At 37.5% G+C, this 15,807-nt stretch overlaps 1 protein-coding gene across 1 annotated transcript in view; it reads left to right on the top strand.

Moving 5' to 3' along the window:
- The first annotated feature begins 4,769 nt into the window (after positions 1-4,769).
- The window catches only part of SPATA4 (spermatogenesis associated 4), a 40,138-nt gene continuing 29,100 nt past the window's right edge, over positions 4,770-15,807 (top strand). Inside the window, exon 1 of the mRNA XM_053700846.1 lies at positions 4,770-4,916. Within this exon, the coding sequence (XP_053556821.1) occupies positions 4,807-4,916 (110 nt within the window). The 5' untranslated portion in view covers positions 4,770-4,806. The remainder of the gene's footprint in view (positions 4,917-15,807) is intronic.

Here is a 15,807-nt window from a genome sequence, read left to right as displayed (position 1 = left end):
AGCAGCCAATAGAATGAGAGCTCAATCCTATTGGCTGTTTGGATCAGCCAATAGGATTGAATCTCAATCCTATTGGCTGATTGCATCAGCCAATAGGATTTTTTACCCTTTAATTCCGATTGGCTAATAGAATTCTATCAGCCAATCGGAATTCAAGGGACGCCATCTTGGATGACGTAATTTAAAGGAACCTTCAGTGTATGGCTGGGACCGTATAAAGAGGATGTTCCGCGCTGGATGTCTTGAAGATGGAGCCGCTCCGCGTCGGATGGATGAAGATAGAAGATGCCATCTGGATGAAGACTTCTGCCCGCCTGGAGGACGACTTCTTGCTGCTTGGATGAAGACTTCTCCCGGCTTCATTGAGGACTTCTACCCGTTTGGATGAAGACTTCTCCTGGCTTGATGAGTGTGGATGTCCGGTCTTCAAAAACTTTAAGTGGATCTTAGGGGGTTAGTGTTAGGTTTTATTAAGGGTTTATTGGGTGGGTTTTATTTTTAGATTAGGGGTTTGGGCAAAGAAAAAGAGCTAAATGCCCTTTTCAGGGCAATGGGGAGCTTAGTTTTTTGGATAGGATTTTATTTGGGGGGTTTGGTTGTGTGGGTGGTGGGTTTAACTGTTGGGGAGTTGTTTGTATTTTTCTTTACAGGTAAAAGAGCTGATTTCTTAGGGGCAATGCCCCACAAAAGGCCCTTTTAAGTGCTATTGGCAGTTTAGTTTAAGCTAGGGTTTTTTTTATTTTGGAGGGGGCTTTTTTTATTTTGATAGGGCTATTAGATTAGGTGTAATTAGTTTAAATATTTGATTTTTTTGTGTGTGTAATTTAGTGCTTATTTTTTTTGTAATTTAGTTAATTGTATTTAATTAATGTAACTTATTTAATTTTAAATATATGACCTAGGTCACCAGAGGGCGCTCACTATGCACAACATATGAAATAGAGTGAGAAATTAACAACATAAACTCATAACAATAGTGTTTTGTATAAACGCTGCTATAAGACCAAACAATTGTGCAATAACAATTATTAATAATGGAAAGGGGAACCTCATTAAATGGTGTTAGATTCAATGTCCATATGTGGTTGGCATCTTATTTAATTTTAGTGTAATGTTAGGTGTTAGTGTGAGGCAGGTTAGGTTTTATTTTACAGGTACATTTGTATTTATTTAACTAGTTAGTAAATAGTTAATAAATATTTAATAACTAGTCTACCTAGTTAAAATAAATACAAACTTAGCTGTGAAATAAAACCTAAGATAACTACAATGTAACTATTAGTTATTTTGTAGCTATCTTAGGGTTTATTTTACAGGTAAGTGTTTATTTTTAAATAGGAATTATTATTAGTTAATGATAGTAATTTTTATTTAGATTTATTTTAATTATATTAAAGTTAGGGTTAGACTTAGGGTTTAATAACTTTAGTATAGTGGCGGCGGTGACGTTGGGGGCGGCAGATTAGGGGTGAATAATATTTAACTAGTGTTTGCGATGCAGGAGTGTGGCAGTTTAGTGGTTAATATGTTTATTATAGTGGTGGTGATGTCCGGAGTGGCAGCTTAGGGGTTAATATTTTTATTTTAGTGTTTGCGATGCGGGAGGGCCTCGGTTTAGGGATTAATAGGTAGTTTATGGGTGTTAGTGTACTTTGTAACACTTTAGTTATGAGTTTTATGCTACAGCTTTGTAGCGCAAAACCCATAACTACTGACTTTAGATGGCGGTACGAATCTTGTCGGTATAGGCTGTACCGCTCACTTTTTGGCCTCCCAGGCAAAACTTGTAATACCGGCGCTATGGAAGTCCCATTGAAAAAGGACTTTTTAAAAGGTGCAGTAGTTACGTTGCGTTAGGCCAAAAAAGTGTGCGGTACAGCTATACCTACAAGACTCGTAATAGCAGCAGTAGTGAAAAAGCAGCGTTATGAGTCAAAACGCAAAACTCGTAATCTAGCCGACAGTGATTGTTACACCTCATATGAATGTGACTATGCTGCAATAGGATATATATTCTTAATATACAATAGGAGTCTATATGGACATTTTAAGGTCACAAGGTGTAAACTGATTTGGTTTTATTGTATTCCAGTTTGTTTTATTGTTGCTATTTCTTATGCGATTTTATTTAAAAAGTGAACTATGACTTACATTTTGACACTCTGAGTATCATATTAGATTTTATTTTCCAGGGAGACATCCCTATTAACTGTCTATGCTGTATATATTTTCTCATAAATTGTCACACTATTAAATAGCCTGGCCCAATGGTGTTTTGGGCACATAAATTGATGCCAACTCTGGTCGAGGTGCTGTAATTTCCATAATTGAATAAGTAACTGATATTTGCAAAGGGTTAATAACCATTGGGCCACTGATTTTACTGTTAATATATGTAGAGTAGATCCCCATCCATGGCATGCAGTTGTTTTTAGCCTGGCCCAATTGTGTTTTGGGCACAGAAAGTGATGCCAATCCTGGCATAGGTGCTGTAATTCTCACTTTTGAATAAGTAACTGATATTTTCAAAGATTAATAACCATTGGGCCACTGATTTCACTATGAATATACACAGGGTAGATTCCTCTCCATGGCATGCAATTGTTTTTAGCCTGGCCCAAAAGTCTTCTGGGCACAGAAATTGATGCCAACACTAGCATAGGTGGTGTAATTCCCATTTGTAAATAAGTAATTGATATTTTCAAAGGGTTAATAACCATTGGGCCACTGAGTTTACTATGTATATACGTAGGGTAGATCCCCCTACATGACATGAAATTGTTTTTAGCATTGTCTTATAGTGTTTTGGGTACAGAAATTGATGCTAACCCTGGCATAGGTGCTGTAATTCTCATTTTTGCATAACTAACTGATATTTTCAAAGGGGTTAATAACCATTGGGCCACTGATTTCACTATGAATATACACAGGGTATATACCTCTCCATGACATGCAATTGTTTTTAGCCTGGCCCAATGGTGTTTTGGGCACAGAAATTGATGCCAACCCTGGCATAGGTGCTATAATTCCCATTTATAAATAAGTAACTGATATTTTCCAAGGGTTAATGACCATTGGGCCACTGATTTTACTATTAATATATGTAGGGTAGATCCCCCTGCTTGACATGCAATTGTTTTTAGCCTGGCCCAATGGTGTTTTGGGCACAGCAATTGATGCCAACCCTAGCATAAGTACTGCAATTCCCATTTTTTAATAAGTAACTGATATTTTCAAAGGGTTAATGACCATTTGGCCACTGATTTTACTATTAATATATGTAGGGTAGATCCCCCTCCATGACATGCAATTTTTTTTAGCCTGGCTCAATGGTGTTTTGGGCACATAAATTGATGCCAACCCTGGCCAAGGTGCTGTAATTTCCATAGTTGAATAAGTAACTGATATTTGCAAAGGGTTAATGACCATTGGGCCACTGATTTTACTGTTAATATATGTAGAGTAGATCCCCATCCATGACATGCAGTTGTTTTTGTCACAGAAATTGATGCCAAACCTGGCATATGTGCTGTAATTCTCATTTCTCATTTTTGAATAAGTAACTGATATTGTTCAAGATCACTAACCAATGGGCCACTGATTTCACTATGAAAATACACAGTGTAGATCCCTCTCCATGACATGCAATTGTTTTTCACCTGGCCCAATGGTGTTTTGGGCACAGAAATTGATGCCAACACTAACATAGGCGGTGTAATTCCCATTTGTGAATAAGTAATTGATATTCTCAAAGGGTTAACAACCATTGGACCACTGATTTCACTATAAATATACACAGGGTAGATACCTCTCCATGACATTAAATTGTTTAATAAGTAACTGATAGTTTCAAAGGGTTAATGACCATTGGGCCACTGATTTTACTGTTAATATATGTAGGGTAGATCCCGCTCCATAACATGCAATTGTTTTTAGCCTGGCCCAATGGTGTTTTTGGCACAGAAATTGATGCCAACCCTGGCAAAGGTGCTGTAATTCCCATTTTTGAATAAGTAACTGATATTTTCAAAGGGTTAATAGCCATTGGGCCAGGCTAAAAACAATTTCAGGTCATGTAGGAGGATCTACCCTACATATATTAACAGTAAAATCAGTGGCCCAATTGTCATTAACCCTTTGCAAATATCAGTTATTCAACAATGGGAATTATAGCACCTATGCCAGTGTTGGCATCAATTTATGTGCCCAAAACACCATTGTGCCAGGTTAAAAACAACTGCATGCCATGGATGAGAATCTACTCTTCATATATTAACAGTAAAATGTGTGGCCCAATGGCCATTAACTCTTTGAAAATGGGAATTGTATTGGTGCCAACGTATGCCATTTTTTCCCCAGTTTGTATATACAATTGTATAAAGGGAATTCACCTCTGTGTAACTACATTATATGAATCATATTATTTAAATAAAACTATATTTTTATTTTAAAGTCAATTTAAAATACGTCTAACTATGTGAGAGCTTGGTCGTGTATCCGTTTTTTAAAAAAATCAAAGACTAAATTGTTTAACCGCTAAAAATATTTTCACAATTACCTAAAATAAATACTGCAGTTTGCCGAATACAGTTATTACTTGAAAACAACACCATAACAACAAACAAACGTTACTACTGCACGCCATATTAAACACAACACGCGTCAATACGTAAAGTAGGTGGTGTTTTGTAAACTCACGCCCCTGGATACGCTCTTGGTTCACGCCGTGTTGTTGGTTGCCATAGTGACGAGTTCCGGTTGTGCATCTATGTGCTAGAGCGATAGTTTGCTGTCAACTTTTTGGAGATGTTGCTGAGTTCATACCAGGAGACCCCGCGAAAGACTGGGGTGCCTAGAGATGTCCTGCGGTGGTTGCAGAGCCTGGACCTGAGCTTATACCCCAAAAACGTCCGCAGGTATTCAACGGAGTATGTGGCAATGATGCAGTGAAAGGGGCAGTCACATAGGGGTGTAGCTGACAACTTGTACTGTTATTCTTACTGTCTATGGCTATAGAGATGAGAATACGCATTCTGTATGTGGGTGTAAAAATGTTTCTAAGTAAATATGTCATACATTCATATATACAAATAATACAATCAATAAAATAGCAATTAAGAAAATATCCTTTTCCACACACATAAAAATATTGTAAAAAAATCAAATGGCTTTTTTACCTAAAGTAGCTCATCACGTTATCATTATTAATACATTTTTTATTGTTACTATTAAAGGGCCAATTTACTAATTAACATGGTTGATATTAGTGATAAATTACATACTCTAACGAATGATAGTGTGTAATTCAATTGCACACTATTATTCATTAGAGTATGTCATTTTATCACTATCAACCATGTTAATCTATGTGTTAAACACACAGGTAAAGCACCACTCAGAAACAGCAGGGGTTCTGAGAGGAAACCTCTGCTGACCTAATCAGCAGTAATAGTTGCAAGACCCAACTGTGCAACTAGTGCTGCTGATTGGCTAACCAAGTGATAGCTGAATATCTTGCTCTGAAGATGGACCACAATCAGCAATTGGTATTCTTCATTAATAAAAATATTATTCTTGCTATATTTGATGAGAAAGAATTAAAATAAATTTTGGTTTAAAGAAAGCAACATGAACATTTTTTTCTTTCATATTTCAGATATAGTATACAATTTTAAATAACTTTCCAATTGACATATGTTATCAAATTTGCTTAACCCCTTAATGACCGGACCATTTTTCAATTTTCTTACCCTTAATGACAATGGCTATTTTTACATTTCTGCAGTGTTTGTGTTTAGCTGTAATTTTCCTCTTACTCATTTACTGTACCCACACATATAATATACCGTTTTTCTCGTCATTAAATGGACTTTCTAAAGATACCATTATTTTCATCATATCTTATAATTTACTAAAAAAAAATAATAAAATATGAGGAAAAAATGGAAAAAAAACACACTTTTTCTAACTTTGACCCCCAAAATCTGTTACACATCTACAATCACCAAAAAACACCCATGCTAAATAGTTTCTAAATTTTGTCCTGAGTTTAGAAATACCCAATGTTTACATGTTCTTAGCTTTTTTTGCAAGTTATAGGGCAATAAATACAAGTAGTACTTCGCTATTTCCAAACCACTTTTTTTCAAAATTTGCGCTAGTTACATTGGAACCCTGATATCTGTCAGGAATACCTGAATATCCCTTGACATGTATATATTTTTTGTTAGAAGACAACCCAAAGTATTGATCTAAGCACATTTTGGTATATTTTATTCCACCATTTCACCGCCAAATGCGAGCAAATAAAAAAAAAAACTTTACATTTTTCACAATTTTAGGTTTCTCACTGAAATTATTTACAAACAGCTTGTGCTATTATGGCACAAATTGTTGTAAAAGCTTCTTTGGGATCCCCTTTGTTCAGAAATAGCAGACTTATATGGCTTTGGCATTGCTTTTTTGTAATTAGAAGGCCGCTAAATGCTGCTGCGCACCACACGTAAATTATGCCCAGCAGTGAAGGGGTTAATTAGGTAGGTTGTAGGGAGCTTGCAGGGTTAATTTTAGCTTTAGGGTAGAGATCAGCCTCCCACCTGACACATCCCACCCCCTGATCCCTCCCAAACAGCTCTCTTCCCTCCCCCACCCCACAAATGTCCCCGCCATCTTAAGTACTGGCAGAAAGTCTGCCAGTACTAAATAAAAGGAGTTTTTTTTTTTTTTTTTTATAAAAAAAATAAAATATTTTAGCTGTGATGGACTCCTGCCTTAGCCCCAACCTCCATGATCCCCCCCCCCAAGCTCTCTAACCCTCTCCCCTATCTAATTGCAACCATCTTGGGTACTGGCAGCTGTCTGCCAGTACCCAATTTGCACAAAAACATATAAGTATTTTTTGCTTTTTTTCTTTTTTGGGGGTTTTTCTGTAGTGTAGCAGCCCCCCACAATACCCCTCCCCCCCTCCCCGATCCTTTTATATGATTTAAAAAAATATATATTCCCCCCCCCCCCTCTTCCCTCATTGGTGTCAGTGGCCAGCTAATGCGCGCGCACGCCCCCGCGCACTCCCGGCACCCGGCGTGCACATTGCACTTCTAGGAACCGGATGCCGGTTAGCGATGGGCCGCCCACCCACCTCCCTGTTGCGCTCCCACCCACCAACGAACTACCGGTGCAGAGAGGGCCACAGAGTGGCCCTCTCTGCATCGGAGTCTTCTAAAAAGGTATTGCAGGATGCCTCCATATGGAGGCATCACTGCAATACCCTGAGAGCTGCTGGAAGCGATTGCGATCGCTTCCAGCACTCTCCTAGACAACTGACGTACCAGGTACGTCCATTGTCATTAACTACTTGTTAATGCATGACGTACCTGGTACGTCAGTTGTCATTAAGGGGTTAAAGGGACACTGTACCCAAATATTTTCTTTTGTGATTCAGATAGAGCATGCAATTTTAAGCAACTTTCTAATTTACTCCTATTATCAATTTTTCTTTGTTCTTTTGCTATCTTTATATGAAAAAGAAGGCATCTAAGCTTTTTTCTTGGTTCAGAACTCTGGACAGCAGTTTTTGATTGGTGGTTGAATTTATCCACCAATTAGCAAGGACAACCTAGGTTGTTCACCAAAAATGGGCCGGCATCTAAACTTACATTCTTGCATTTCAAATAAAGATACCAAGAGAATAAAGAAGATTTAATAATAGGAGTAAATTAGAAAGTAGCTTAAAATTGCATGCTCTATCTGAATCATGAAAGAAAATTTTTGGGTACAGTGTCCCTTTAATTCCCTTGACATCCTTTGTTGAAGGAGCAGAAATGCACTACTGGGAGATAACTAAACATATTGGTGACCCAATAACAAGAGTCATAGATGTACAGCCACCAATCAGCTGCTCTTGAGTCTACTTAGGTATGTTTTTCAAGAAAGAATACCAAGCAAACAAAGCAAAGTAGATAACAAAAGTAAATTGTAAAAGTTATTTAAAATGACATGCCATATTTGAATCATTAAATTTAAATTTTGACTTTACTGTCTATTTAAATAGATATGAAAGTCAAATTAAACTTTCATGATTCAGTTAGTGCATGCAATTGTAGACAACTTTTCTCATTTCTTGTTTACTTTGTTCTGTGTGTGTGTGTGTATGTATGTGTGTATACAGTGGATATAAAAAGTCTAAACACCCCTGTTAAAATGTCAGGTTTCTGTGATGTAAAAAAAATGAGACAAAGATAAATAATTTCAGAACTTTTTCCACCTTTAATGTGACCTATAAACTGTACAACTCAATTGAAAAACAAACTGAAATCTTTTAGGTAGAGGGAAGAAAAAATATAAAAATAAAATAATATGGTTGCATAAGTGTGCACACCCTTAAACTAATACTTTGTTGAAGCACCTTTTGATTTTATTACAGCACTCAGTTTTTTTGGGTATGAGTTTTTCAGCATGGCACATTTTGACTTGGCAAGATTTGCCCACTCTTCTTTGCAAAAACAGAATCAGAATGCAAGGGCATCTCCTGTGCACAGCCCTCTTCAGATCACCCCATAGATTTTCAATCGGATTCAGGTCTGGGCTCTGGCTGGGCCATTCAAAAACTTTAATCTTCTTCTGGTGAAGACATTCCTTTGTTGATTTGGATGTATGCTTTGGGTCGTTGTCATGCTGAAAGATGAAGTTCCTCTTCATGTTCAGCTTTCTAGCAGAAGCCTGAAGGTTTTGTGCCAATATTGACTGGTATTTTGAACTGTTCATAATTCCCTCTACCTTGAATAAGGCCCCAGTTCCAGATGAATAAAACCAGAACCAAAGCATGATGCTGCCACCACCATGCTTCACTGTTGGTATGGTGTTCTTTTGGTGATATGCAGTGTTGTTTTTGCGCCAAACATATCTTTTGGAATTATTGCCAAAAAGTTCAACCTTGGTTTCATCAGACCATAACACCTTTTCTCGCATGCTTTTGGGAGACTTCAGATGTGTTTTTGCTAAATTTAGCTGGGCTTGGATGTTTTTCTTCATAAGAAAAGGCTTCCGTCTTGCCGTCTACCCCAAAGCCCAAACATATGAAGAATACGGGAGATTGTTGTCACATGTACCACACAGCCAGTACTTGCCAGATATTCCTGCAACTCCTTTAATGTAGCTGTAGGCCTTTTGGTAGCCTCCAAGACCAGTTTTCTTCTCGTCTTTTCATTAATTTTGGAGGGACATCCAGTTCTTTGTAATGTCATTGTTGTGCCATATGTTCTCCACTTGATGATGACTGTCTTCACTGTGTTCCATGGTATATCTAATGCCTTTGAAATTCTTTTGTACCCTTCTCCTGACTGATACCTTTTAACAATAAGATCCCTGTGATGCTTTGGAAGCTCTCTGCGGACCATGGCTTTTGTGTAGGACGCGACTAAGAAAATGTCAGGAAAGATCTACTAGAACAGCTGAACTTTATTTGGGGTTAATCAGAGGCACTTTAACTTATGGCAGGTGTGTGATGACTCTTATTTAACATGGTTTTGAATGTGATTGCTTAATTCTGAACACGGCTACATCCCCAGTTATACAACCACATTATTTTATTTTTTTTGGTTTACTTCCCTCCACCTTAAAGATTTCAGTTTGTTTTTCAATTGAGTTGTGTAGTTTATAGATCACATTAAAGGTGGAAAAAGTTCTGAAATTATTTATCTTTGTCTAATTTGTTTTACATCACAGAAACCTGCCATTTTAACAGGGGTGTGTAGACTTTTTATATCATATATATATTTATATATATATATATATATACAGGTAGCCCTCAGTTTACGCTGGGGTTAGGTTCCAGAAGGAATGGTTGTAAATCGAAACCGTTGTAAATTGAAACCCAGTTTATAATGTAAGTCAATGGGAAGTGAGGGAGATAGGTACCAGGCCCCTCTCAAAATTGTCATAAGTAACACCTAATACATTATTTTAAAAGCATTGGAATGAAAACTTTAAATGCTAGACAGCATTATAAACCTAATAGAATAATCACACAACACAGAATATATAATTAAACTAAGTTAAATGAACAAAAACATTTGCTAAACAGCATTATAAACCTGATAAAATGATCACACAACACAGACTTCATTTGCATTTTTCTGCAAACCGTTCTTTCTATGCATTCCAATCTGGACTGAGTAATAGACAGAAAGATCTTGTTCCTTTGAAATCTGCTTGATAGCTCAGATCTGGTTAAAATGATTAATTTCAGCTTGCTTGGCTTTACTGCAACACAAGCAGACAGCTCTACCTACTGGCTATTTTAATAAATGCACTGCTTCTCAATGCTTTTCAATAGCAGTCACATGACTGGAAAAAAAGGTTGTTATTCTGAAACGGTGTAAATTGAACCGTTGTAAAACGAGGGCCACCAGTATATATATATATATATATATATATATATATATATATATTATTATTATTCTTTATTTATAAAGCGCCAACAGGTACATGGGTACAAAGATAAAAGTACAAAGGAGAAACAATACTATAAAACACACCATTTTACAGACAAATACAGTGGGAATTGAGGGCCCTGTTCCCGTGGGAACTTACAATCTAGATGGGTAGGAGGATGGCAAGCAGGAGGTAGGGACTGCAAAGGTGAGAATGATATTAGTAAGGAGATAGATGAGGGCAACTGTTAGGTAAGTGCAGTTCATTTGTTACCGAATCGGGTGATAAGCTTCTTTAGGGAACGTTTAAAGGAGGAGAGGTTAGGGGAAAGTCTGACAGCTGGAGGAAGTGCATGCGTTCCAGAGGGTTGGTGCCGCACGAGAGAAGTCCTGTAGTCTAGCATGAGAGGAGGTGATGATAGAGGACGCAAGGGGGCGGGTTGGAGTATATTTGTTGATGAGTGAGGACAGGTAGGGTGGGGCAGCATTGTTGAGGGCTTTGTAGGTCAGGGTGAGAATTAGAATTTAACTCTGCTGTGAATCGGGAGCCAGTGAAGGGACTCACAGAGAGGTGCAGCAGAAACATAGCGTTGAGAGAGGTGGATTAGCCTTAGCAGATACATTTAGGATGGATTGAAAAGGAGGGAGGCGGGAGAGAGGGAGTCCAGATAGTACGTTATTACAGTAGTCAAGTCGGGAAATTACCAGGGAATGGATTAGCTGTTTAGTAGTTTCAGCACTCAGAAACGGACGAATTTTGGAGATATTGCGTAGGTGGTTGCGGCAGGATGAAGAGAGCAATTGGATGTGGGGAATGAAGGACAGATTTGAGTCAAGTGTGACTCCAAGGCAGTGGACTTGGGGTGATGGGGAGATAGTGGTGCCGCCAACAGTGATAGGAAATTATATATATATATATATATATATATATATATATATATATATATATATATATATATATATATATACAGGGAGTGCAGAATTATTAGGCAAGTTGTATTTTTGAGGATTAATTTTATTATTGAACAACAACCATGTTCTCAATGAACCCAAAAAACTCATTAATATCAAAGCTGAATAGTTTTGGAAGTAGTTTTTAGTTTGTTTTTAGTTATAGCTATTTTAGGGGGATATCTGTGTGTGCAGGTGACTATTACTGTGCATAATTATTAGGCAACTTAACAAAAAACAAATATATACCCATTTCAATTATTTATTTTTACCAGTGAAACCAATATAACATCTCAACATTCACAAATATACATTTCTGACATTCAAAAACAAAACAAAAACAAATCAGTGACCAATATAGCCACCTTTCTTTGCAAGGACACTCAAAAGCCTGCCATCCATAGATTCTGTCAGTGTTTTGATCTGTTCACCATCAACATTGCGTGCAGCAGCAACCACAGCCTCCCAGACACTGTTCAGAGAGGTGTACTGTTTTCCCTCCTTGTAAATCTCACATTTGATGATGGACCACAGGTTCTCAATGGGGTTCAGATCAGGTGAACAAGGAGGCCATGTCATTAGATTTTCTTCTTTTATACCCTTTCTTGCCAGCCACGCTGTGGAGTACTTGGACGCGTGTGATAGAGCATTGTCCTGCATGAAAATCATGTTTTTCTTGAAGGATGCAGACTTCTTCCTGTACCACTGCTTGAAGAAGGTGTCTTCCAGAAACTGGCAGTAGGACTGGGAGTTGAGCTTGACTCCATCCTCAACCCGAAAAGGCCCCACAAGCTCATCTTTGATGATACCAGCCCAAACCAGTACTCCACCTCCACCTTGCTGGCGTCTGAGTCGGACTGGAGCTCTCTGCCCTTTACCAATCCAGCCACGGGCCCATCCATCTGGCCCATCAAGACTCACTCATTTCATCAGTCCATAAAACCTTAGAAAAATCAGTCTTGAGATATTTCTTGGCCCAGTCTTGACGTTTCAGCTTGTGTGTCTTGTTCAGTGGTGGTCGTCTTTCAGCCTTTCTTACCTTGGCCATTTCTCTGAGTATTGCACACCTTGTGCTTTTGGGCACTCCAGTGATGTTGCAGCTCTGAAATATGGCCAAACTGGTGGCAAGTGGCATCTTGGCAGCTGCACGCTTGACTTCTCAGTTCATGGGCAGTTATTTTGCGCCTTGGTTTTTCCACACGCTTCTTGCGACCCTGTTGACTATTTTGAATTAAACGCTTGATTGTTCGATGATCACGCTTCAGAAGCTTTGCAATTTTAAGAGTGCTGCATCCCTCTGCAAGATATCTCACTATTTTTTACTTTTCTGAGCCTGTCAAGTCCTTCTTTTGACCCATTTTGCCAAAGGAAAGGAAGTTGCCTAATAATTATGCACACCTGATATAGGGTGTTGATGTCATTAGACCACACCCCTTCTCATTACACATCACCTAATATGCTTAATTGGTAGTAGGCTTTCGAGCCTATACAGCTTGGAGTAAGACAACATGCATAAAGAGGATGATGTGGTCAAAATACTCACTTGCCTAATAATTCTGCACTCCCTGTATATATCATAGCATAATCAAGATGTGCTTTAGTGGATCACAGTTGTATGGTAGAACAGTACTTTAGTGCCTGCTTGTCTGAAGACAAATAGGAAAAATAAGGACAGATTTTTGAAAGACAAAAAAACAAGCTATATGGAAAGCCTAGCTGAATGTCTGCTGTATATTTAAATTTTGTATCACTATAAAATATTTAATGTTTTGCAACATGTTTTTTTAGAAATGTTCCTGTAAATAAATGAAAGGGACATACAGTGTAAAAGAAAAAAAGGTCTAATGTGTTGAGTATTTAATTAGGGCACAATTGCTTACATGCTTTAAAGTTATTGTAAAGTTTAATGATTTAAAGCCCAGTATTAAAAAATAATCTTAAAGGGACAGTAAACACCAGAATTTTTGTTGTTTAAAAAGGTAGATAATCCCTTTATTACCCATTCCCCAATTTTGCATAACCAACACAGTTATAATAATATACTTTTTACTAGGGCTGCAACGATTATTTTCATAATCGATTAATCGGCCGATTATTTTTTCGATTAATAGACTAATCAGATAAATAAAGAATCAATAATTGTTTCCTATATTTTAAATAAAGTCAACATACTGAGGGTTACAAATATAAACTTCAGACTTAAACTTTACATTAACACTGTTTGTCCAATTTTTAAGCAGCAGAGCACCGTTTTATAATTAAACAAAACAAATCCAAAAACGGTTTGAAAAGAGGTAGAACTAGAAAGAGTTAGACTATCACTGTTAATAACATTCTGTTATTCACTTTTTCAGAAACTTTGCATTGAAATGCAAAAATCTCAACATGTCCACATGCTTCTGGCTAAGGCTGGTTCTCTGTGTGCAGCTATATTTCATGCAGCAGAGAAGAGGCACTCAGATGGTGTTGAGGTGCTTGAGATGTATAAGTAGGGTTTTGCCAATTTCACCAGAGTGGTATAATTATCTTTGTTAGCTCTTCACCAATGCAAAGTGTTTTTCATCTTGGCAAGGGACCTCTCAATAAAGTAACCCTTGACTTCATTCTAACATAAAACATATCTTGAATATCTATATGCAATGGTAAATAACCAGCTATAATGTTAGGGGAAAATATCTAGTCCGCTCTAAAAATAACAAATATATACTTATAAAGGTTAAATCTGGTACATATTATCACAATTTATTAAAAATATAAAAAAAACAAATCAAAAGCGCTAAGGACTATATATCAATAACAGGACAAAGCCTTACACATTTATTTATACAGTACATATAATCAGCAATAGCAAGCAATATGCTAATAATTGTGCAAACAGATAATAGTGCACATCAATTTAAACAACTCCCATCAATCTAGGGGCTAGGTGTAAATAACAATCTTGGCACTATATCATGAAAAGCATAGTCCCAAATCACCTGATTTAATATAAACAATCCAAATGATGACTATTATATCTGGGTTGCACATAAGCCAGGGGTAGTTGTAAACGTATACTGTCCTGAAAAAGTGAAAAGTAGATGTCTGTAGACGTCCTTTAGGCTAAGGACATAACCATAAAACACAATACCATGTGCAGGAGTTCATTGGAGTAAAGCAGCTGGTGTTGTGCACAGACCAACTAATTGCAAACCAACTAATCGATTATGAGATTCGTTGACAACTATTTTCATAATCGATTATTATCGATTATGACGATTAGTTGTTGCAACTCTACTTTTTACCTCTTTGATTACCTTGTATCTAAGCCTCTGCAAACTGCCCCCTTATTTCAGTTCTTTTGACAGACTTGCATTTTTAGCCAATCAGTGCTGACTTCTAGGAGCTTCACATGCCTGAGTTTAATGTTAACTATATGTAGGCTTACCATAATTTTTAGAGGTGAAACTGGGACCACCTGGTGCGGTGCCAGGGGTGTGTGGTCAGGAGCGTGGTCAAGGGGGGCGTGGCAATTACCGGTCCTTTTAAAGTAGTAGCTTTTATGTGTGTAATGTTTCGTGGATACTCTACCCTTCCTCAGTCAAACAAGTGAATTACACAATTTAAATAGACCATAACACCACCCCTAGTGAAAAAGGCACCATTACGTTGTCATGGCAAATAAGTCATTAATCTAAATCTCAGATTCTAAATAATGCCAAACATCAAGCATAATTATCACTTTCATAATTATCAATTTCACAATTTAATATCTGCAGTGTAATATGTATTTTATGTGTCTAATTAAGGAACAGAGCCAAATACTGATAAGGCATAAATACAACATTGAATGAAAGTAAAAAAGAAACACGTACCTGCTAAAGCTGTTTAAGAGGCTACTCTATACCATAATGCAGGAAGATTACAACCAAAATGCTATCCTGCATGAAGTAAAGCAAGTTCCAGGCCAAAAATCCTTCCTGTCTGTACTTCCTAGTCATACCCATATGATTCCCCTAAAGGTGTATTACCCAGTGACGTGCATTCATTGGAGGCAGGTGAGGCAGTGCCTCCCCTGGCCAATGTGGGAATTACAGCCTTTTTTTATAAAAAAATAAAAAAAAAATCGTTTTTTTTTTTTTCATTTTTTTTTCCATCTGAAAAGGTGACCCCCCACCCCCCACCCCTCCACCAAATTCTTTATTTTATTGTTTTAAAAAGAAAACGTAATATTAAGTAATACATTCATATTGCGCAAGAAGTTAGAGGCCAGCTATCTTTCCATTGCGCAATGTGAATGTAATACTGTGTTATGTTATGGGCTGCTTTAGAGACTGCCACCCAGTGGGGAATAATAGCTAATGCAGCAGTCTCTATTGCAGCCCATAACTGCTCCCACCGGAGGCTTGACTTTTCTAGCCTCGGGAGCCCTCAGCCCTGCCTGCCC

This window comes from Bombina bombina, chromosome 2 (genome assembly GCF_027579735.1).
Source record: "Bombina bombina isolate aBomBom1 chromosome 2, aBomBom1.pri, whole genome shotgun sequence".
In the NCBI taxonomy this organism is placed as follows: domain Eukaryota; kingdom Metazoa; phylum Chordata; class Amphibia; order Anura; family Bombinatoridae; genus Bombina; species Bombina bombina.
The sequence above is the reverse complement of the archived record's forward strand: the minus strand, read 5'-3'. Positions and strand labels throughout refer to the sequence as shown.